We start from the raw sequence: 22840 nt of genomic DNA, 5'->3' as shown, positions 1-22840 counted from the left end.
GGGAGACTCAATGAGTACCTGCCATGGATCAATCTCAAAGCTGGCGTAAGTTTGAGTGGGAAGACGCCGTCCTGGAGTAGCTCAGTGGGTCAGGCAGCATCTCAAGAAAACATTTGAGAGGTAACGTTTTGGGTCAGGACTCTTCTTCAAACAGCTAAACTAAGTAATGAAACGTCATCTATCCAGGTTCTCCAGAGATGCTGCTTGACCCACTAAGTTACTGTCACCACTGCTGTCTTTTGTGAACTAGTAACTGCTGTTCCTTGTTTCGGTATTTTTTTAAATAACAAATAAATTAAAGACATTAAAAACAAAATTAAGTATACTTTATTCAAAAACTTTGGTTTTGTTTTCAATGAGCACTTATTCTTGTCCACAGCAACACCATTAAACAAATGAGCATGGCCCTCCCCAATGTAAACTTCATCAGATGCATCCAGCCCCTCTCCTCATGTTGATGGGCTGAAGGAGAGCCTGGAGATCTATGATCTGATCTTCACACTTCAATGCATGTGTGCGGAAATCCAAATTGTAATAGACATAGAACAGTTAAAAACTTTGCTGCCTCAGTCAAGCCACATTGTGACCCCACCAATATAGCTGTCACTAATGTAGCAGAAACACTGGACTGCACTTCTGATGTATGCTTCAGAGGGCCTGTACAAATTTATTGGGTGATCATTTAAACACAAGTCAGTTCTTGAATTGACATGTCCTGAACACACACACACACACACACACACACACACACACCCCGACACTGATAGTTCATCATTAGTGGTGATCTGGCTAGAATGGATGAAGGTCAGTGAAGGTGAAAAGCCACACAGTATTTAAACAGTCACATTTCACCAGAGTGGTAACAATAACCGGAGCAGCTCGCTGTCGTGTCTCACAACTGTTTGTTTTTATTCTCCCTCTGTTTCTGCTTTTGGTAGATGACACGAACGGTTGTAAGGAAATTTCCGAGGAAGAGAATGAGAAATGTAATGCCACACATGGAAACCTGCAGCAAAGAAATGAGTGCAGCGGGTTAGTCCGAGGCAGACTGAGGGAAATCATCATTACAGCCTTCGAAGATTGAACCAGGGGCATTAAAAATCTATCCCTTGTCAAACTCAAAGGCAAAAGTAACTGCATCTTCAAATAATTCTTCCACTAGTCTTGTTCTTTTTGGTTTTTGTTCTGCATTCATCACTCGTTCTTATTCTACGTAAAAGGTTCAAGTTATCCGCAATACTGGGAATTGGAAGTTGGAGAAACTGAGCACACTCAGTTAAAATAGAAAGCAGGTAAAACTAACAGAATCACTAACACCAGTGGGCAGCATTGAACCTGTGTCTTTGACACTGAGGCAGCAGCTTTACGGCTGCCCCTAACAACCTAGATAATAACGTTCCTGCCATCCCACCATCATAGGCAAGTCAAGTTTAACCCTTTGTGAATGGAGTTAGAGCAGACACTGGCCACACTGGTGTGTGTACATGGAATATAGTAAGGGGCTGAGAACACATCCTTGTGGGGCACCAGCTACTCACTGGCCTTTTGACAACATCAGTGCTTTGCAACTCACCCCCCCAGGCCCACCTGAACAACGGCCCCCACTCTCCAGTGCGCCTGACAACATCCTACACCATGCTGATGCTGAGCTTGCAAAAAACGTATTCCAAGGCTGCCTTGATCCACTACAATTTGCTTATCACAACAGCTCCACAGTAGACACCATCTCCCTCGCCCTCTACTCATTTCTGGAGCATTTAGATAACAAGGACACCGATGTGTGTCCTATTTATTAACCTATTCACCTATTTATTAACTATAGCTCCACCTTGAATACCATAATCCGAGCTAAACTCTTGGACCTAGGAGTCAGGACCACCCCTTCTGCCACCAGACCCGTGACTTTCTGGCCCCATTAACCACAATCAATGAGGACAGGTGACATAACTGGTGCCCCACAGGGATGTGTTCTCAGCCCCTGACTGTATTCCCAATACACTCAACTGTGTGGCCAGATTACGCTCTAACCCCATTCGCAAAAGGTTCAACTTGACTTGCTGATGATTGTGGGATGGCAGGAAAGTTAACATCTGGGTTATTAGGGGCAGCACAGTGGTGCAGCAGTAAAGCTGCTGCCTTATAGCACCAGATACCCACGTCCAATGCTGCCTCTGATGTTATCTGTGGCATTTGCATACTCTCCCTGTGACCATGCTGGTTTTCTCCAGGTGTTCCGGTTTCCTCCCACATCCCAAAGATGTGCGGGTTTGTAGGTTAATTGGCTTCTGTAAATTGTTCCTACTGTGTAGGATGTGAAAGTGGGAGACCATAGAGCTAGTGTATAGGTGATTAATGGTCGGCAGGGACTTGGTGGGCTGAAGGGCCTGTTTCCATGCTATATCTCCAAACTAGATCATCTAAGAAGGCTGTTTTAAATTTAAATGTCTCTTTTGAGGATCTTCCAGCGATATCAATAAATATAAGCGGCAGGGAGTAAATGAGGTTCTTGAGGAATATAAAGAATGTAAAAGGAATCTTAAGAAGGAAATTAGAAAAGCGAAAAAAAGATATGAGGCTGCTTTGGCAAGTAATGTAAAAGTAAACCCCAAGGGGTTCTACAGATATGTCAATAGCAAAAGGATAGTGTGGGATAAAATTGGTCCATTAGAGAGTCAGAGTGGACAGCTATGTGCTGAGCCGGAAGAAATGGGGGAGATATTAAACAATTTCTTTTCTTCGGTATTTACCGAGGAGAAGGATATTGAATTATGTGAGGTAAGCGAAACAAGTAGAGTAGTGATGGAAATTAGGAGGATTAAAGAAGAGGAGGTACGGACACTTTTGAAGAATATAAAAGTGGATAAGTCTCCAGGTCCTGATAGGATATTCCCTAGGACATTGAGGGAAGTTAGTGCAGAAATAGCAGGGGCTATGACGGGAATATTTCAAACGTCATTAGAAACAGGGATGGTGCCGGAAGATTGGCGCATTGCGCATGTTGTGCCGTTGTTTAAAAAAGGCTCTAAAAGTAAACCTAGCAATTATAGACCTATTAGTTTGACGTCTGTGGTGGGAAAATTAATGGAAAAGATACTTAGGGACAATATATATAATTATTTGGATAATCAAGGCCTGATTAGAAACAGTCAACATGGATTTGTGCCTGGAAGGTCATGTTTGACTAATCTTCTTGAATTTTTTGAAGAGGTTACCAGGGAAATTGATAAGGGCAAGGCTGTGGATGTTGTCTATATGGACTTCAGTAAGGCATTTGACAAGGTTCCACTTGGAAGGTTGATTAAGAAGGTTAAATCGTTGGGTATTAATAGTGAGGTTGCAAGATGGATTCAACAATGGCTGAATGGGAGATACCAGAGGGTAATGGTTGACAATTGTATGTCAGGTTGGAGGCCAGTGTCTAGTGGAGTGCCCCAAGGATCTGTGTTGGGTCCACTGTTGTTTGTCATTTACATTAATGATCTGGATGATGGTGTGGCAAATTGGATTAGTAAATATGCAGATGATACTAAGATAGGTGGAGTAGTTGATAGTGAGGTAGATTTTCAAAGTCTACAGAGAGACTTGGGCCTTTTGGAAGGGTGGGCTGAAAGATGGCAGATGGAGTTTAATGCTGATAAGTGTGAGGTGCTGCATTTTGGTAGGACAAATCAAAATAGGACGTACAGGGTAAATGGTAGGGAATTGAGGAATGCAGTGGAACAGAGGGATCTGGGAATAACTGTGCATTGTTCCCTGAAGGTGGAATCTCATGTGGATAGGGTGGTGAAGAAGGCGTTTGGTATGCTTGCCTTTATAAATCAGAGCATCGAGTATAGAAGTTGGGATGTAATGTTGAAATTGTACAGGGCATTGGTGAGGCCGAATCTGGAGTATGGTGTGCAGTTCTGGTCGCCAAATTATAGGAAGGATGTCGACAAAATGGAGAGGGTACAGAGGAGATTTACTAGAATGTTGCCTGGGTTTCAGCACTTAGGCTACAGAGAGAGGTTGAACAGGTTGGGTCTTTATTCTTTGGAGCGTAGAAGGTTGAGGGGGGACGGACAGAGTTGACGTGGGTAGGCTTTTCCCTTTGAGAGTGGGGAAGATTCCAACAAGGGGACATAGCTTCAGAATTGAGGGACAAAGGTTTAGGGGTAACATGAGGGGGAATTTCTTTACTCAGAGGGTTGTGGCTGTATGGAATGGACTTCCGGTGGAAGTGGTGGAGGCTGGCTCGATTTTATTATTTAAGAGTAAATTGGATAGGTATATGGATAGGAGGGGATTGGAGGGTTATGGTCTGAGTGCAGGTAGATGAGACTAGGTCAGGGAGAATGGTCGGCGTGGACTGGTAGGGCCGGACAGGCCTGTTTCCATGCTGTAGTTGTTATATGTTATATATTACAGATACGTTGGAAATGCCCAGCAGGTACGTCAGCGACTGTGGAATGAGACAGTTAATGGTTCAGATGGCTAACATTAGTCTGATGAACAAAAATCAACATTGATTTCTACACTATGGCTTCATGACATTCATCTCCATTCACTCAAGAGAGTGCTGGTTGGGCCATCTATATTTCCACAGAAACTTGGTGTTTTGATACCTAGCAGCAGAATACGAGGGGGGGTTTCACTGCTCTCACGAGTGGAAGCACCCAACCCAAAGCATCACACTCAGCGACCTTAATGAGGTAAAGCTGGGACAAAGCTACACGTGCAGCTCAAGCCTTCAACTCCCATCCCAATGCATCGAGTTGCAAGACCCACACAACCTGCAGTACTAGGCAACGCTCATTGACTGCACAGCACTCCCTGCACTTGCAGCTGACCTGCTTATTAGTTGATATTTCCTCTTTATAGCAAACCAATATGTCATGAAGGCACTGCTCAGGTTGGTGGGAGAATGTTTCCAAAGATAAATCTCCCTCATGCTGTGCTTACCTGCCATTCTTTACATTCTGGGTGGTCTGTTAGCTTGAACAAGGTGATTGCGTTAAATAACTGCCAGAACTGCAAAGCAAGAGAAGCATCAGGTTAGCAGAAGGCCTACCGACAGTGATCTGGGACTCGGCTGTATGTTATCCTAGTACCTGGTAATGAGTAAGGATGCCTCTCTCCCCACACCCTCTTTTACACTAAACCAAGTGAAATATTATATCAAAAGTCCAGATCGAAACCTTAAGCTCCTCATTCTCAGCCAGAATTTGGTTTGTAGGTTGTGCAATTTCTTGCCTTGTTTCAGTAGCTGTTGATTTCCAGGTACATTTCTGCAGTGCTGATACCCTTCTAGAACCTCATGCCCATGGCCTTCGTGTGCACAACCCCAGGACACAGGCAGTGGCAGTATAGAAGATTATAGTCCCGGGGAGCTGCTCACGCAGCCGGGGTGTGCGGGGGAGCCACGCGGGCCCGATCCACCCTGCGAACAACCGCGCCGCCGACCGGAAGGAACCCCGGTAGGTTCGACTTGCCCCACAGGCCTCCCAGGGGACCGCGGTGAAGCTGGGTGGCGAGGCCTGTCTGGGCTGAAGGAGTCTTGGTGGCGGAGGCAGTGGGTGCCTCAGTGATAGTGTGAGCCTCGGTGGCAACAGGAGCCCGGCAGTGGTGGGGCCTCGCGATTGACCCACGATCAGCAGTCGATGAGCGTGAGGTGGGGGGGAGGGGAAGACAATGGGGACTCGGCGTGGGGGGAGCGGTGAGGGACGGTGGGAGAACAAAGGGGGAACCGGTGTGGGGAGCACTCTAGTTTAGAATCCTCTGCCCAGGGGATGTCTGTTTGTTTGTTTGTTCACTTGTTCTGGTGAAGGCGCTGTGCACATGGCAGCCAGCCAACGGTTCTCGTGTACCTTGTGTGTTGTGACTGTTGGCAGACCAATTTCCCACCGGGGTTGAATAAAGTTTTATCGTTTCATATTGTGTGTGCCCAATTCTGACGTTCAATTAATGCATTTCCCAGCACTAGCCACCAGGTGGGGCAACATGTGCCTTGTCCAAAGCCTGGGCCAATCTCCAAGAACACGACTTAGGACCTTGGCTTCAGCTTCAGATCAAACTATACCATATTTAAAAATCACTCACGTGGCCAAAGAACAGGAATGGGAGGAGAAAGGTGAGGCCTCTCCACATCCATGACTGGAAACCTTCTGCAAAGACAAACCCCAAGAGCTCTATCAGTACTGGATGTAGGCTTGCTCTTACCAAGAACCAAAACATATTTGATGTTGGATAAAAATGAATGTTGTCTTTAAATGTGAAAAAGAAATTGTATTATCATTAGGGATTACTGCAGACTGTAAAATGTCAAATTTGTACCAAACCACTCCTAGCTCCAGGTCATGTAACAGGAGCAGAGGTAGACCACGAGCTTTGAATCTGCGCCATCATTCACAAGAATTGATTTGGTTCCTCCACCTCAGCATTGTGATTCTTGATTCACCTTAATGTGCAAAACTTGAATGATCCCGGTATTGATTAGAACTAACAATGACAGCCATCGTCTGGGATGCAGAGAAAGGAAAAGCTCAGCCCTGGAGTCATGAGATTAATTGGCCACTTGTAAAACGCCCCTAATGTTTGGGGAGCAGTGTGCAGCCTTGCTCACGAAACTGAATGTAGTCATTACCGAGAAATGTGAGGTGTTGCATTTTGGGAAGTATAACATGGGCAGGACCTACACCATGAATGGTAGTGCTCTGGGGAGTGTTGTAGAGCAGAGGGATTTAAGAGTGCAGGTGCATGGTTCCTTGAAGGTTGTGTCGCAGGTACATAAGGTGGGCAAAAAGACTTTTGGTATATTGGCCTTCATCAGTCAGAGTATTGAGTCTAGAAGTTGGGAGGTCATGTTGCAGTTGTATAAGATATTGGTGAGACTGCATTTGGAGTATTATGTTCAGTTCTGGGCACCATGTTATAGGAAGGATGTTGTCAAGTTGGAAAGGGTACAGAGAAGATTTATGAGGATGTTGCTAGGACTGGAGGGTCTGTGCTATAGGGAGAGGTTGAGTAGGCTGGGACTCTATTCCCTGGAGGGCAGGAGGATGAGGGGTGATCTTATAGAGGAGTATAAAATCATGAGAGGAATAGATCGGGTAGATGCACAGTCTCTTGCCCAGTCCAGAGGACATAGATTTAAGGTGAAGGGGAAAAGATTTAATAGGAATCTGAGGGGTAATTTTTCACACAAAGGGTGGTGGGTATGTGGAACAAGCTGCCAGAGAAGGTAGTTGAGGCTGGGACTATCCCAACGTTTAAGAAGCAGTTAGATACATGGATAGGACAGGTTTGGAGGGATATGGACCAAATGCAGGCAGGTCAAGTCAAGTCAAGTCAATTTTATTTGTATAGCACATTTAAAAACAACCCACGTTGACCAAAGTGCTGCACATCTGATTAGGAAAAAAAAGAAACATACAGTGGCAGGCAGCCAAACACAACGGCGCGGCCATCTTGAACAAAATGTTTAACTAAAGCAGACCTTTCATATCAACCACCCAAATTGGCAAAATATATCCAAACTCCAAGAGAGTTCTGCAAAATGACCCCTTCAATCCTCTAAAGTGAGATAACGCGTGACAATATTAAGTTTCAACTTATGTCAATGAAACATCTAATTTAATTGAATACAGTCTTAATGTCATCTTGTTAAACTACGACTAAATTGCTAAAGAAATATAATGTAATATTTTGCAGAACTATACATCATGTTGGGACTAGTGTAACTGGGACATGTTGGGCCGAAGGGCTTGTTTCCACACTGTATCACTCTATGACTCGAAAACATGGGGGGAGTTGATAGGAACGTGAAAAGAATAAAATGGGAATAGGGCAAGGGAGTGCTGAACGCAGAGTTGAAGGGCCTGTTTCCATGCTGTTTGACTCCATGAATTATATGTAATAACATCGCAGTCAGAATTAAGATTTATCAGCATGTTGAAGGCCTTAACTGGTGGTTACTAGCATGGTGCATAATACAATTAATTGAGAAAACCATGTTATCTAAAAGAACTGGGTGTAAATGAAAATAAACCAGTTAAGTCTTGAGCAAAATTAAGAGTTTTATCCAGGTCTGGTAAATCATTACACCTGTTTATCATCCTTGTACAGATAATCTGTGCACGGAACATTTAGACATTCAAAATGCTATTTTTTTAAAATGTTAATGCAGGTAATTAAATGAATGGAAAAACAAGCGGTAATGACACTGACTTGAAGCAGTAAGTATTGTATTCAGTTTATTACTGCGGTCTTTATCCACCACAAGCCATGTGGTGCTGAGTGACTCACCCACAGTAAGGTCCATGTTGTGTCTCTCTCCCAGCGCTCTAAGTCTGTACAAGCAGCCACTCTGGTAATAATACTGCAGAAACTGAACAAAACCTGCACAATACAAGCAGTCATGGGTCAGAACCCTGGCCAGCCAAGAAACACAACATTTTGTGTATCTTTAACTGCAAGCAGTAGGATTTAAAAGGTCCTATTGTATCACCATACCACGAGCAACAGCATGTCCAAGACCCCTTCACACAGGGAGCTTTACGTGCGGCCTAAATGTCACACTAGATGAAATTATCAGTCCACGCACAGCCATTGCAGTGCTGTTATAATCCAGGAAACTCAGCTGACGGGTTTCGTACAGCGAGTTCCACACCCTGCTACTTACAGCTGGCTCTGGTTGAGCAATGAATACGATAGAACATGGTGTGATTGAAGATAGACACAAAAAGCTGGAGTAACTCAGCGGGACAGGCAGCAACTCTGGAGAGAAGGAATGGGAGACGTTTCGGGTCGAGACCCTTCTTCAGACTTCACAGATGGAGTGATTGAACTTTTTACACGCCCAGAGGAGTTGTCAACTGCACCACTTTGGGTGCCAGAGCTCTAGTGGTGAGCTCAGAGGCCACTGTGACAGACTGGATAAGGGTAACCTGATCTGGTAGAGCGACACATCTTCAGAACTGTGTGGGTCAAAAACCAGACTCAACATGTCTACGTGACCTTGTCCCACCCCTCGGAAACCTACCCCCAAAACGTGAAGTTGGCACAGACAAAAGGAAAACACAGCACGTTTACACAAAGCCAGGTAGCAGATCTGGCACGGGAATGGATCCCGAGGTTAGTGAATAGTTAGGGAGAGGAGTTGCAAAGTTACTGAGTTTGGTAGGAATGTGGAAATGTTACAGTCAGATCAGCCATGGACCTATTGAGTGACAGCACAAACGCTGGGGGGGGGGGGAGGGGCACTCCTACTTGGTCTGTTCGCATGACTGGACACGAGGAGTGACTGTGCAATGAAGATATGTGTCAGGTGTCAGAGGTTATGGGGAAAAGGCAGGAGAATGGGGTTAGGAGGGAACGATAGATCAGCCATGGTAGAATGGCGGAGTAGACTTGAAGGGCTGAATGGCCTAATTCTACTCCTATTCCTTATGACCTAATGATGTACAAATGGGAGGATGGCTGTCGGGGAGTTTCAGAAACAGGATGAAGCGTCTTGGGATGGGAATCGGTTTTCCAGTGATGAACTAGCAGGATTATTCAGCTCAATAAAATGCCACAGGTTCAGCAGGTTGAGCTGGACACAACTCCTTACATACCCAGGCATTACACACAGAATGAGATAGCACCTAGAACTGGAGTTGAGCAGGTGTGGTTTTTTTTTAAATGGTATAAGGGCCAAATGCAGGAGATATGGGACATCTGGTAGTGCTGAGTGAGAGGGGAGATGCAGTGTGTAAAGAGAGTGGAAGCAACATCAACAATCGAGCACTTACTCTGGTACATGGAAAATGAGAGAAACTGGTTTCGAAAGAGCTGGTACATCTTGGAGTCGGGCCTAGACACAGTAAAGTAAAAGTGGTAATTTTGCATACCATGTAAAAACCGTCCTTCAAGGATTCAGGTTTTTTAACTAGAAGCCCAATACACAACAGCACGAGGAATAGAAGTAGGAGGAAACTGTTGAATTTGGTAAGATCATGGCTTATCGCTATACCTCAGCTCCACCTTCCCGCACTAACCCCACACCTTGATTCAGTGGATATCTGAGTTCCAAGCAGTGGAGATCTGCCTGCGATTTATGGACTGAACGGGTTTAAAGGCCCACAAACCAAGGCGGTCTGTTGATGAAATTCCACATCCCATCGGATCGGTGCTGGGGACATTGAAGTGAATGCATCCGGTTCCCACTGGACAACATTGCCATATCCTGAGATTACTGAGGGATCATACCCCCGACTCTACAAAGTCAATTATTCATTGTTGGTGACAAAGAAAGACAGTGCGGAAATGAATAAAGAGAGTTGTGCACAAAAGTGAAAAATAAAAGGGGAACTATGACAAGGATTAAAAGCTATGGAGAGAATGAAAGAGTACTTAAAAATGCTTTTACCCAGGACTGTTCCTGGATGGCTGTTCTAACTGATGCAGATATCATGGGGAAACAGTAACGAGTCTCAGACCAAGATCAGAGGCAAAGCAGAGGCAGGATCTCCACAATGTTCCAAGTCCCGCCCTCCCCCCAGTCCCCGTGCATCACGACCCCACTCCCCCAACCCCACCCCCACCCCCACCGCACCCCTGCTGCTACTCTGCCCCACACCCTCATGTCATTTAAAGAACGACCACCCTGTGTCGAAAGGTACGATCCGGAGACACTGCCCCCGATCTGGTCACACCTCAGCTCGTCCTTCACCAAGAAACGTGAACTCACCAGGTTAACATGACCCCCGAGAGGAAAGCCGAAATGTAATGGTGAATCACCCACCAGCCTTTAATCCTGAGAATAAATGCAGAAACACAATTAAATTAAATAGCAAGATAAAAACCTTGGCAATAACCTCCATTCCACAGAGAAAATGTTGCCCACCACACAACTGAGCAGTAGTGAATGAATCAGCTTCCCTGTCTATTAGCTGATCACAGACAGAGAAATGATGCACTTGTGTGGCAGTGACCAGGGTTACTGAACATCTCTTGAACATATGTTCCAGCTCACCTCTTGTATGCAGGAGGCTTGGAACCTACGAGAAGGCTAGTAACCTATCAGCTACGGACCAACACCTTCCAGCGGCACCACTCTGTAAATATACTGTTTCAGTTCCAGAGGCCCGGGTTGAATCCTAACCCCAATTTCTCCACTGTGTGTGATTTGCATGTTCTCTCCGTGACCACAAGGATTTCCCCCATATGCTCATCCCAATGAGTGGAAGGTCAATGTTTAGTTGCCCCGAGCATGTAGGTTTGTGGCACTCCACAAAAATCCACGTCCAAAATCACCTGGTCCGGCTGTGGAGGGTGACCAAACCGGTCCTAAATAACAAGGACTCCAACTGTGAGCCCAAGTAGCTGGAGGACTTTCAGCTGAAGCTCTGACCCAAATCACTGCCTCCAGCTTTACTGGTTGTCAGTGCTGCAAGGGATATAAGTGTCTCTGGCATTCAATGATATTTAAAAATCTATTAAATAAATAAATAAACCCTTAAAAAAAATAGATAACTATGTTTCCTTTCTTCTCTGCAGCCTTATGTGGAGCCACACATCCTGCACGGTGCCTGACCTGCAGCAACATGTTAGAGTTAACACCCCAGAGCAAGTCTGTGGAATCGCATTGGGACTGAGTTCGACCCACAGTTCCAGGGGCCCATTAGCTTTTCTAGCCCTTTATTCTCAGTGTCTTCTTTACTGTTTGACTAGCAAAATCGGGGCCAATACATGCCAAAATAATACAGTGAGAAAGTTACTTTCTACTTACAAACAAAAAAATAGTTTCTTAGTGGGAAAGCTTGCTTAGTAGTTTACCATTGAAAACTCACTTAAACCTCTGGTCAATGTGGAATGTTTTCATTGTACTTTAAACAGCGGTTAATTTGTGAATAATTGTATTTGTTTTTAATTTCCTGGGTTTCTTTGGCTACTGTGGGGAAGGATACAAAATCCTGCATTGAATGCCACGGGTTCTGAAGCACTTTTAGGCTCAGTAGTGCAAAGTTGTGCTCACTTTCACAGTAAGATGATGCCAATTACCATTTCCCCATTAGATCCATGCAAGCAAATTTGAAGAGTAAAAGTTTCATCTTCAACGTAGTTGGAATTTCAAGAAAGTTTAAAGTTTTGGGATAGTGCTTTTGAAGCTTTGGAACAATAAAAAGGAAAGTTCAGCTGCAGGACAATGACTAATTGGGATATTATTAAGGCATTGAAATAGAAGCAACAAGTGGGTCAGTAGAGAACAAGGGCTCCTTCAGCGGTTCTCAGAGGTGAGGGAGTGCCCAGCCTCTGGTCCTTACCTCGATCCATTGTTAATGAGGATGCTCTCCCTGATTGTCAACGTACAGTAGTACCACACCAACAGGAAGTTGAACACTGAATCTGCCACCCTGCACAAGAATACATCCAAAGGGTAATGTTAATGTTCCTGCACTGTTCCCCTATCGATAGAGTCACCTACAGGTTGAATGCAGACACAGAATTAATAATGTGTGCAATCTGAGTAACTGCCATTGAGGTGTGGAGCATCAGAACCAAATCTAAACCACCACCGAGCCAGAGTGGACAACCTGCAAGATACCAGACACCCTACAGAGCTCTGCAGGTGTATCTAGAGGGCTTCTCTGCCCAAGATTTGACCCCCCAAGCTGCCCAAGTAAGCAAAGCTCTGATGTAATCATGGAAGAAATCAATTATTAAGACACAAAAGGCCATTTGGCCCATTCGGTCCACGCCAGCAACATCAGTCCCATTCTCCCTGGTGAGTAACAAAGAATGAAAGGGGATGGTTGAGCCACAGGGGAATAAGTTATTCTTGTGTAGGCTTCCAACTATTCTCTCCCACACGTGGGCTCAACCATCCCCTTTCATTCTTTGTCACTCGCCTTAACCAAGGAGTACTGCACTATGGCTGATTAACCTGCCATCTCATCATTGGGCTGTAGGAGGAAACCAGAGCACCCAGATGGAACCAATGTGATCATGCAGACAGCGCCCAAGATCAGGACTGAACCGTGCAGCAAGAAGCACGAGCTGTGCCAGCTGTGGCACTGAGCATTCATCATCCTGTGACTGGTCTCAGGACCAATGAGTGAGGAAGGCTGAAATCTGCCAGCGTTTCTGGCCTGGGGGTTGAGTTGTTAATACAAGTGCCACGCTGGCCAAGGGCAGGATCTGGCACAACCATGATGCACCTGAGGGCAGCGCCGTGGCACGGCAGTAGAGTTGCTGCCCCACAGCGCCGGAGACTCGGGTTCGATCCTGACTATGAGTGCTGTCTGCACAGAGTTAGTATGTTCTCGCAGTGACTGCGTGGGCATCCTCTAGGTGCTCCGGTTTCCTCCCACACTCCAAAGATGTACAGGTTTGTAGGTTAATTGGCTTCAGGAAAAATTGTAAAAAATTGTCCCTAGTGTGTAGGATAGTGCTAGTGTATGAGGTGTTCGTTGGTCTGTGTGTACCCAATGGGCCTGTTTCCTCCCTATATCTCTAAAGAATTCAAACCGTCATGCACTCACATGCGCAGTGATCAAATGGCATGTGGAATAATATAAGAAGATAACTGCAGATGCTGGTACAAATCGAAGGTATTTATTCACAAAATGCTGGAGTAACTCAGCAGGTCAGGCAGCATCTCGGGAGAGAAGGAATGGGTGACGTTTCGGGTCGAGACCCTTCTTCAGACTGATGTCAGGGGGGCGGGACAAAGGAAGGATATAGGTGGAGACAGGAAGATAGAGGGAGATCTGGGAAGGAGGAGGGGACGGGAGGGACAGAGGAACTATCTAAAGTTGGAGAAGTCGATGTTCATACCACTGGGCTGCAAACTGCCCAGGCGAAATATGAGGTGCTGTTCCTCCAATTTCCGGTGGGCCTCACTATGGCACTGGTGGAGGCCCATGACAGAAAGGTCAGACTGGGAATGGGAGGGGGAGTTGAAGTGTTCGGCCACCGGGAGATCAGTTTGGTTAATGCGGACCGAGATGCTCAGTGATTACAGTTCCTCCATTATGAGAGTTACTGGGGTGGAGCAAGAGAGAGGTAGAAGCCATCTCTACATCCACTACAGTGCAAGAGCATTTGGTTTCCTTTCAACATTTTGAACACTGCAATTTATAACTCAATCATTCCTTTAAAAAGTGGATGCGGTGGAAATTTTGAACTGAAAACATTATTTTGGCAGATAATGTCTTAAAACGGTTTTCCAATTGATCAACAGCCCACAAGCAAATACTTGTGTGACCCAAGATCAATCTTCACTTGCAGGAAGATTTGGGCTTGGGTGGTGGGAGGAGGGAGTGGAGGGCGGGCGGTGGATGTCTCTCATCACAGGGCAGTGCTGCAGCTTTCAAACCAACAGTGACACAGCGGTAGAGTTGCTGCCTTACAGCGCCAGAGACCCGGGTTCGATCCTGACTACGGTAGGTGCTGATGTGTACGGAGTTTTTACTCTCATCATGACCTGCGTGGATTTGCTCCAGTTTCCTCCCACGCTCCAAAGGTTTGTAGGTTAATTGCCTTGGCATAGTTGTAAATTGGCCCTAGTGTATGTAGGATAGTGTAAGTGTGCAGTATCGCTGGTCGGCATGGACTCGGTGGGCTGAAGGGCCTGTTTCCATGCTGTATCTCTGAACTAAACAGAACTAAAAAGTGAACTGCACAGGTAACACAGATCCCTATGCCAGCTACACATACTCCAGGCATCTCCCCATTTACTGCAGCACAGTTAGAGGCCAAATAATAGCTCACCTGGAATTCAGCAGGAACCTGCAGCTGAAGGAGATGAGCAGAAGGATGATGGTGAGAAAGAGCTTGAATTTTTCATACTCATCCTTGTAGGCAAACCTGGAGCGTGAACAATTAGTAGAAAATGAAATGGAACACCCAAGTTAAAAAAGGACTAAGGAATGGGGCCCTGCAGATACTCACTTGGCCTGCTTGCTGAGCAGAGTGACATTGACGTTTCCCAATACCAGAGTCAAGTACAACCTGCAACAAAAGAAAACAAGCAATGGGCAGCCAGTGACACAGCCCCTCCACTGAGGCGAAGTAGTCGTGATGCAGCTTTCCTTTCCAAAGTGAGCTGCACGGGTAAAGCACTAGCCATCCCTACTCCAGCTCTCAAAGACAGCGGCATAAACTCCAGGCAACCTGCAACACCGTACACTCACAGGACCCTGGTTGAGCTTCTCAGTCAAGGAGAGCAGAGGGGCCATTCACGCTGAAAGGACAGGACTTCAATTGCAGATTTTCGTCTCTTGTAACTACAGGAGATGGATCTGTGAAGCACATTGCATGGGAGTAAAGAGAGCAGGAACCCCAGCGTGTGGCCTCCAAATTCCCAGCTGTTTAATTCACACTTGAATCTGTAATGGGATCACTCCCTGATCGATTACCCTGCGTACTGTAGCCAGAAATTCACCACAATCAGTAAGGAGGAATCTTTCCCAATAATCCATGGAAAACATACATAAAGCTCTTGGCCAAGCACATTTACATTTTATTCTCATTTGCAATGTTTAATTTAAATCTTTTCCTTGTAAAATGGAAGCAGTAGAAAATTGTATTTAATAAAAAAATATGTTTTGACTGATGATCTGTTCTAATGTGATTTTCCAACTGACCACCGCCCAGAATCGAAGTAAATATTTGAGTGACTTAAAGCTGGAAGTAAGAGTACATGGATAGGACAGGTTTAGAGAGATATGGGCCAAACACAGGCAGAGGGACCAGTGCAGTTATGTTGGTCGGTGTGGGGAAGTTGGGCCGAAAGGAGTATAAAGGGCTCTGTATGACTCTATAAGAGCTAGTATTCCATGGAAACTGAATGTTGGTCCCCATCCCCACAGTGCAGAGTCTACCATGTTGCCCAAAGGCTTACACAGACAAGGTCACTCATAATCATTGCTTACCCATTTCTCTTTGGGAGGAAAGCTTCCATTTCAAAGAAGATGTATTGTCTTTCCTTCATAAATTCCTTGATGAACTCGGTCTCTCTCGAATGCTCCTCACTGTCCAATGGCTCACATCTGCGAGAACAGGGAATACATCAGCAGCCAGCTTGACAAACATCCTCCAATTCCACTGCAGTGCGAGAGAGGCAACCGAGGCAGCACAGCAGCCACACTTGGCTCTGTCGACTGAACTTTCATTCCTGGATCATAATCTAGATTGGCAATGAAGTGCATTGTTTAGTACTGCACCGTCAATGTATGTCTTTTGGCTAAGATATCAAGAAGGCAAATGGCACCAGTGTAAGGGGATGTGGAAGATTACAGGACCCTGTGAACCACTCTTATTTCTCAACTAACACAAAATTTGTCAACCCTTTTCTGTTCGGGACACTCTGAGAATATATAATACAAGATACAATTACAAGTTATTTTCCACATAATTTAGTTTCCTTTCCTTCTCCCCCATCGCAGTGAAAGAAGACAACAATATTAATTTAAACAAAGAATGGGTGCAGGTACAACTGAAAATTAAGCTAAGGAGACCCAGCTCCAGAAAATATTATTTACTGTTGAAGATTGTTGGCGAGTTCCTTGTATTTCTTCTTCTGGCGTTCAATGGAAGTGAGGCAGGTATTCTGAAGTTTGATGACCTCTTCTAACTGCTGCTTGTAAAGCTTGTGTGTTTCCTGAGGAGCAAAAGCAGGAAAAGTGCAAATATTCCTGTAAATTTACCACCTGTGAACCTTACATTCCACTTGACAATTAAAACATCAACTCATAGATTAGCGATTGCTGCAGACTGATGGAAATGTCAAGTTTTCTCGTGGGCCTACAACTTTCCAATGTTTCCACGACTTCCTATCCCCAGTTTTTTCTCCCTCACTTTGTTTCTGACCGCAAAACTCATGTTATCTACCTATCCCTCGTCTCTCTCTCGCTCTTTCCCCTCCCTTTAAGCTTCACAGTAACCTGCCCTAGCATCACCTTACGTAGCTCAGCAAGTGTTTGATGATGAACATGTGCATGACCTTGGGATAATATGCCCCATTTCAGAGGCAGTATAAAATAAAGCTTACACTAGACATTGATTGAATGTTGGTAAGAGATCCACAATCTCTCAGCTTTACCTCGGTGCATATACAATCTAGTTTACAGATTAAATTAAGTAGATATCAGCAATTGTTTCCCATTTTGGATTTGAAGCTTCAAGCATTCCTGGTTAAACTAAACAGCATTATAAAGCTCCAGTCATTTGCTTTGCAAATTAGGTCCTGCTTTGGGGCCATTCTTTGGAAAGTGAACCAAAATGCCACACACGTGACCAGACGTCATCACATAAAGCAATACATTAAAAAATTCTTGTAAGAGATTAATCTTATTAATTGCTGTTTTCTTACCTACAGAACTATAATGCATGTTTTTTTCAATTCATAGAGTTTGTAAGATAAAACTGAGTTATGAAAAAGATGCTTCCGTGTGAGGTCACACACGTGACCAATCATATTTGACCTCTGACCCGAAACAAACATTGTCAGCATAACATCTAAAAATTTCACTTGATGAACTTCGACATATAAGTCATATATACAGTACAAAGCAATATACCTGTAGTTCTTTCAGAATTAGAAGAGATGTATTCCACAATTTTTCATATTTTTGGTCACAAACGTGAATAAGAAAGGCCTTTGGAAGGACAGCTGCCTATAACGTTTCTAGACATATTTATGTTGATACTTTAAAATTGGAAACCAACAAGTTTTATTACGTTACAGGGTTGTTACACACATTTTTTACTTAATCCCCTTATTAATATACATCATAAGTACTAAAAGATAAATGTGTATAAATTGTACACAAGCATGGTCATTCAAAATCCAATCACACTCTTGGCCTGCCTCTAACTTCTCTGACAGAAAAAAGGCTCTGTACGATGACAGGGAAAAATAAAGATTGTATAAAAGCATACTTGTACAGAAATATAGAAGTCTGCATGAAGATGACTGTTAAGACCTTTTATTAAAGGCAAAATACAGCTATCAGTAAAAATAGAGGATGAAACTTAAGATATATGCTGGTTATTGCTAGTGGTGCTGAATTAAATCAAGTCCAACTACCCTCTCCCCAGATACTTTCCCCTGCAACTGCAGGAATTGCAACACCTGAGCCTATATTTCCTCCCTTGACCCCGTCCAAGGACCCCGACAGTCCTTTCAGGTGAGACAGAGGTTCATTTGCACCTTCTCCAACCTCATTTACTGTACCCGTTGTCCCAGGTTGAGGATTCTGATACATCGGGGAGTCCAAGCGTAGGCTCGGTGATCGTCTCCCTGAACACCTCCGCTCAGTCCGCTTAGGCCTATGTGATCTCCTGGATGTCAAATACTTTAACTCCCCCTCCAATGGGTACGCACATCGCAGAGGATCTCACCTGGTCTACCAACACCATCACCACAGTAAAGAAGGCACAGCAGAGACTCCACTTCCTGAGGATCCTCAGGAAAACCAACCTGCAGGAGAAGCTCATGTTGTCCTTCTATCGCTGCTCCATCGAGAGTGTGCTGGCATACTGTATAACCACATGGTATGCCAGCTGCTCAGAAAAGGACAGGAAGGCCCTTCAGAGGGTCATCACGACGGCCCAGAAAATCATCGGCTGCTCACTGCCCTCCCTGGAGCACCTGTTCAGCCTACGCTGCCTCAGTAGAGCAGGCAAAATAATAAAAGATCCATCCCACCCCGGCCACCGTCTGTTTGTTCATCTGCCCTCTGGTCGACGTTTCAGGTCGATCAAATCCCGAACAAACAGACTTAAGAACAGTTTTTACCCCAGGGCCATACGAGAACTGAACACTACCTCGCACTAGGCAACACCGTTAAAAAATCGGTCATATAATTGTATTTAATTGTATTTATGTATTTATTTGTTTTTGCATTTATTGCATATATGTTTGTACGCACCGTCAGGATTGGCTATTTTTTAATTTCGTTGTACTCGTTGCAATGACAATAAATGAATATTATTATTATTATTATACTGACATTTCAGTCCTGGGTCTCCTCCACTGTCAGCGTGGAGCATGCAACAAAAGCTTTTCACTGTACCTTGGTACACGTGACAATAAACTAAACTGAACTACGCAAATAGGAGGAACAGCACCTTTTTGCTTCGGCAGCTTACTACCCAGCGGTATGATATTTGATTTCTCTAACTTCAAGCAACCCTTGCTTTCCCTCTCTCTCCATCCCTTCCCAACCCTCGTTCTCCGACGAGTTTCACTGTCTTCCTAGTTAATTTTACTGTTTGTATACCTCGTTGTCACCTACCCCCCAGCGAACAATGAACCATTCTAGTGCAGATGCTGGTACAAATCGAAGGTATTTATTTCACAAAATGCTGGAGTAACTCAGCAGGTCAGGCAGCATCTCAGGAGAGAAGGAATGGGTTACGTTTCGAGTCGTGACCCTTCTTCAGACTGATGTCAGGGGGGCGGGACAAAGGAAGGATATAGGTGGAGACAGGAAGATAGAGGGAGATCTGGGAAGGGGGAGGGGAAGAGAGGGACAGAGGAACTATCTAAAGTTCGTGAAGTCAATGTTCATACTGCTGGGCTGCAAGCTGCCCAAGCAAAACATGAGGTGCTGTTCATCCAATTTCCGGTGGGCCTCACTAATGCACTGGAGGAGGCCCATGACAGAAAGGTCAGACTGGGAGTGGGAGGGGGAGTTGAAGTGCTCAGCCACCGGGAGATCAGGTTGGTTAAGGCGGACTGAGCGAAGGTGTTGAGCGAAACGATCGCCGAACCTGCGTTTGGTTTCGCCGATGTAAAGAAGTTGACATCTAGAGCAGCGGATTCAATAGATGAGGTTGGAGGAGGTGCAGGTGAACCTCTGTCTCACCTGGAAAGACTGTTTGGGTCCTTGGATGAAGTTGAGGGGAGAGGTAAAGGAACAGGAGTTGCATCTCCTGCGGTTGCAGGGGAAAGTGCCCGGGGATGGGGTGGTTTGGGTAGGAAGGGACGAGTGGACCAGACAGTTACGGAGGGAACGGTCTCTGCGGAACGCAGAAAGGGGAGGGGATGGGAAGATGTGACCAGTAGTGGGGTCCCGTTGTAGATGACGGAAATGTTGGAGGATGATTTGTTGGATACGCTGGCTGATGGGGTGGAAGGTGAGAACGAGGGGAATTCTGTCCTTGTTACGAATGGGGGGAGGGGGAGCAAGAGCGGAGCGGAGAAGAGGCCCTAGTGAGAGCCACATCTATAATGGAAGAGGGGAAGCCCCGTTTCCTAAAGAATGAGGACATCTCTGATGCCCTAGTGTGAAACACCTCATCCCGGGCGCAGATGCGGCGTAGACGGAGGAATTGGAAGTAGGGGATAGACTTTTTGCAGGAGACAGGGTGGGAAGAAGTGTAGTCCAGATAGCTGTGCAAGTCAGTGGGTTTATAGTAGATGTCAGTCACTAGTCTGTCTCCTGTGATGGAGATGGTGAGGTCCAGAAACGGGAGGGAGATGTCGGAGATAGTCCAAGTATATTTAAGAGCAGGATGGAAATTGGAAGTGAAGTGTATGAAGTCAGTGAGTTCTGCATGGGCACAAGAGGTAGCACCAACGCAGTCGTCGATGTAGCGGAGGTAGAGTTCGGGGATGGGGCCAGTGTACGTCCGGAACAGGGATTGTTCAACATACCCGACAAAGAGGCAGGCGTAGCTAGGGCCCATGCGAGTGCCCATAGCTACGCCTCTGGTTTGGAGGAAGTGGGAGGAGTCAAAGGAGAAGTTGCTAGGCAGAGGATGACGTATCCGTCAAAGAGGCAGGCATAGCTAGGGCCCATGCGAGTGCCCATAGCTACGCCTCTGGTTTAGAACCAGTCTGGTTTGCCCCAGTCTTTCCTGGTGAGACAGAGGTTCACCTGCACCTCCTCCAACCTCATCTATTGTATCCGCTGCTCGAGATGTCACCTTCTTTACATCGGCGAAACCAAACGCAGGCTCGGTGATCGTTTCGCTCAACACCTTCGCTCAGTCCGCCTTAACCAACCTGATCTCCCGGTGGCTGAGCACTTCAACTCCCCCTCCCACTCCCAGTCTGACCTTTCTGTCATGGGCCTCCTCCAGTGCAATAGTGAAGCCCACCGGAAATTGGAGGAACAGCACCTCATATTTCGCTTGGGCAGCTTGCAGCCCAGCGGTATGAACATTGACTTCTCCAACTTTAGATAGTTCCTCTGTTCCTCTGTCCCTCTCTTCCCCTCCCCTTCCCAGTTCTCCATCTATCTTCCTGTCTCCACCTATATCCTTCCTTTGTCCCGCCCCCCTGACATCAGTCTGAAGAAGAGTCTCGACCCGAAACGTCACCCATTCCTTCTCTCCTGAGATGCTGCCGGACCTGCTGAGTTACTCGAGCATTTTGTGAAATGAACCATTCTACATTGTCTTATCAACGCCTGCTATGATCTGTCATTTTCACACCTTACCCTTCCATATCTCGTTTCCCTCTCCCCTGATTCTCAGTCTGAAGAAGTCTCGACCCGAATCGTCACCCATTCTTTCTCTCCAGAGATGCTGCCTGTCCCGCTGAGTTACTTTTTTGTGTTTATCTTTCTGTATCTAAACTAACCGTACTACAGATGGGATGAAACGATGGTGTATTTGGGGAGAAGGGAGTGTTTGAAGGAGTGCATTCCTCTGCAGGATGGGACACGTTGCAGTTCGAAACCCAGAGTCGCTACACTTTGCCCTTTGCCTCTTCAGCAAAAGGCCTGAGTGACCAATCGGGAGGAGGAGGCCCCGGCTATTGGCCAATCAGAGACAGGCAGGGGGCGGGACGTATGGGTGTGTGAGGCTGAGCGGCGGCGGCCCAGGGCGGACGCGGGGCCCTGCTCACCTGCAACATCTGGTAATCCTTGTCCAGGAGCTCCCACTCCTCCCAGCACTCCTGGAAAGCCATGTTGCCGCCGCCCGATCTCCTTCCCGGAGCCGGATCCGACTGCGTTTTTTTCTAGGGTAGCGCTACATCAAAACAAACGGGCGGCGCGCTTCCGGGGTAGACGGTAGGCGACCAATCAGCGCGGCGGGCGAGGGCCCGCCCTCTCCAGCGCTGCCCAATGGCGACGCAGAGGGAACAATCGCCGCCGAACGCGCACGTAGGCCTCTGGCCAATGGGCTGCCGGTGGCCTTGTGTCAGTTTCAGGGGCGGGGCTACGCCGGGATCGGGGCCACGGGTCACAATGGAGCCCGACGTCACAGTGGATTCCAGCAGAGCCGGGCGTCACAATGGAGCCTGACGTCACAGTGGAGCAAGGCGTCACAGTGGGGTTCAGCAGAGCCGGGCGTCACAATGGAGCCCGGCAGAGCTGGGCATCACAATGGGGCCGGGGCGGACCGGACATCACAGTGAGCCCCGGCCCCATTGTGATGGCTCTTTGCAGAAGGTCAGAATGCTGGAGTTACTCAGCGAGCCAGGCTGCATCTCTGGAGAACGTGAATAGGTGGATTTTCAGAACGAGCTCCTTTAGGATGATGGGATTTGGAGGGGGAGGGGAAGAGTTAGAATAGGGGAGAAGCAGAACAAAGCGTGGCAAGTAAAAGGTGGATGCAGACGACTTTCATGGGCGAAAGGCCAGAGGTAAAAGCAGATGGTGTGCGACAAGATTGAAGAGTTGCTAAATGCAAAGCTAGAGGGCGGCACGGTAGCGCAGCGGTAGAGTTGCTGCTTTACAGCGAATGCAGCGCCGGAGACTCAGGTTCGATCCTGACTACGGGTGCTGCACTGTAAGGAGTTTGTACGTTCTCCCCGTGACCTGCGTGGGTTTTCTCCGAGATCTTCGGTTTCCTCCCACACTCCAAAGACGTACAGGTATGTAGGTTAATTGGCTGGGTAAATGTAAAAATTGTCCCTAGT

General features: G+C 46.3%; 1 protein-coding gene across 2 annotated transcripts; it reads right to left on the bottom strand.

Annotated features, from left to right (window-relative positions):
• Positions 1–331: 331 nt before the first annotated feature.
• LOC144606535 (transmembrane protein 120A-like) lies at positions 332–21998 on the bottom strand. Of its 2 annotated transcripts, XM_078422787.1 has the most exons (13): positions 21824–21977; positions 17544–17650; positions 16506–16624; positions 15897–16013; positions 14914–14973; positions 14734–14829; positions 12285–12374; positions 10709–10774; positions 9771–9832; positions 8284–8376; positions 6079–6143; positions 4942–5010; positions 332–1006 (listed from the first exon to the last, which is right to left on the bottom strand). In XM_078422787.1, the coding sequence occupies exons 4-13, from the start codon at positions 15953–15955 to the stop codon at positions 893–895; spliced, it is 774 nt and encodes a 257-aa protein (XP_078278913.1). In that variant the 5' UTR covers positions 15956–16013; positions 16506–16624; positions 17544–17650; positions 21824–21977; the 3' UTR covers positions 332–892. The 2 variants fall into 2 exon arrangements, with proteins under 2 accessions (XP_078278913.1, XP_078278912.1); XM_078422786.1 differs by lacking the exon at positions 17544–17650 and having other exon boundaries at positions 21824–21998.
• Between the last annotated feature and the right edge of the window lie 842 nt (positions 21999–22840).

Source organism: Rhinoraja longicauda, chromosome 26 (genome assembly GCF_053455715.1).
Source record: "Rhinoraja longicauda isolate Sanriku21f chromosome 26, sRhiLon1.1, whole genome shotgun sequence".
Taxonomy (NCBI): domain Eukaryota; kingdom Metazoa; phylum Chordata; class Chondrichthyes; order Rajiformes; family Arhynchobatidae; genus Rhinoraja; species Rhinoraja longicauda.
This window is presented reverse-complemented; position numbering and strand designations above follow the sequence as displayed.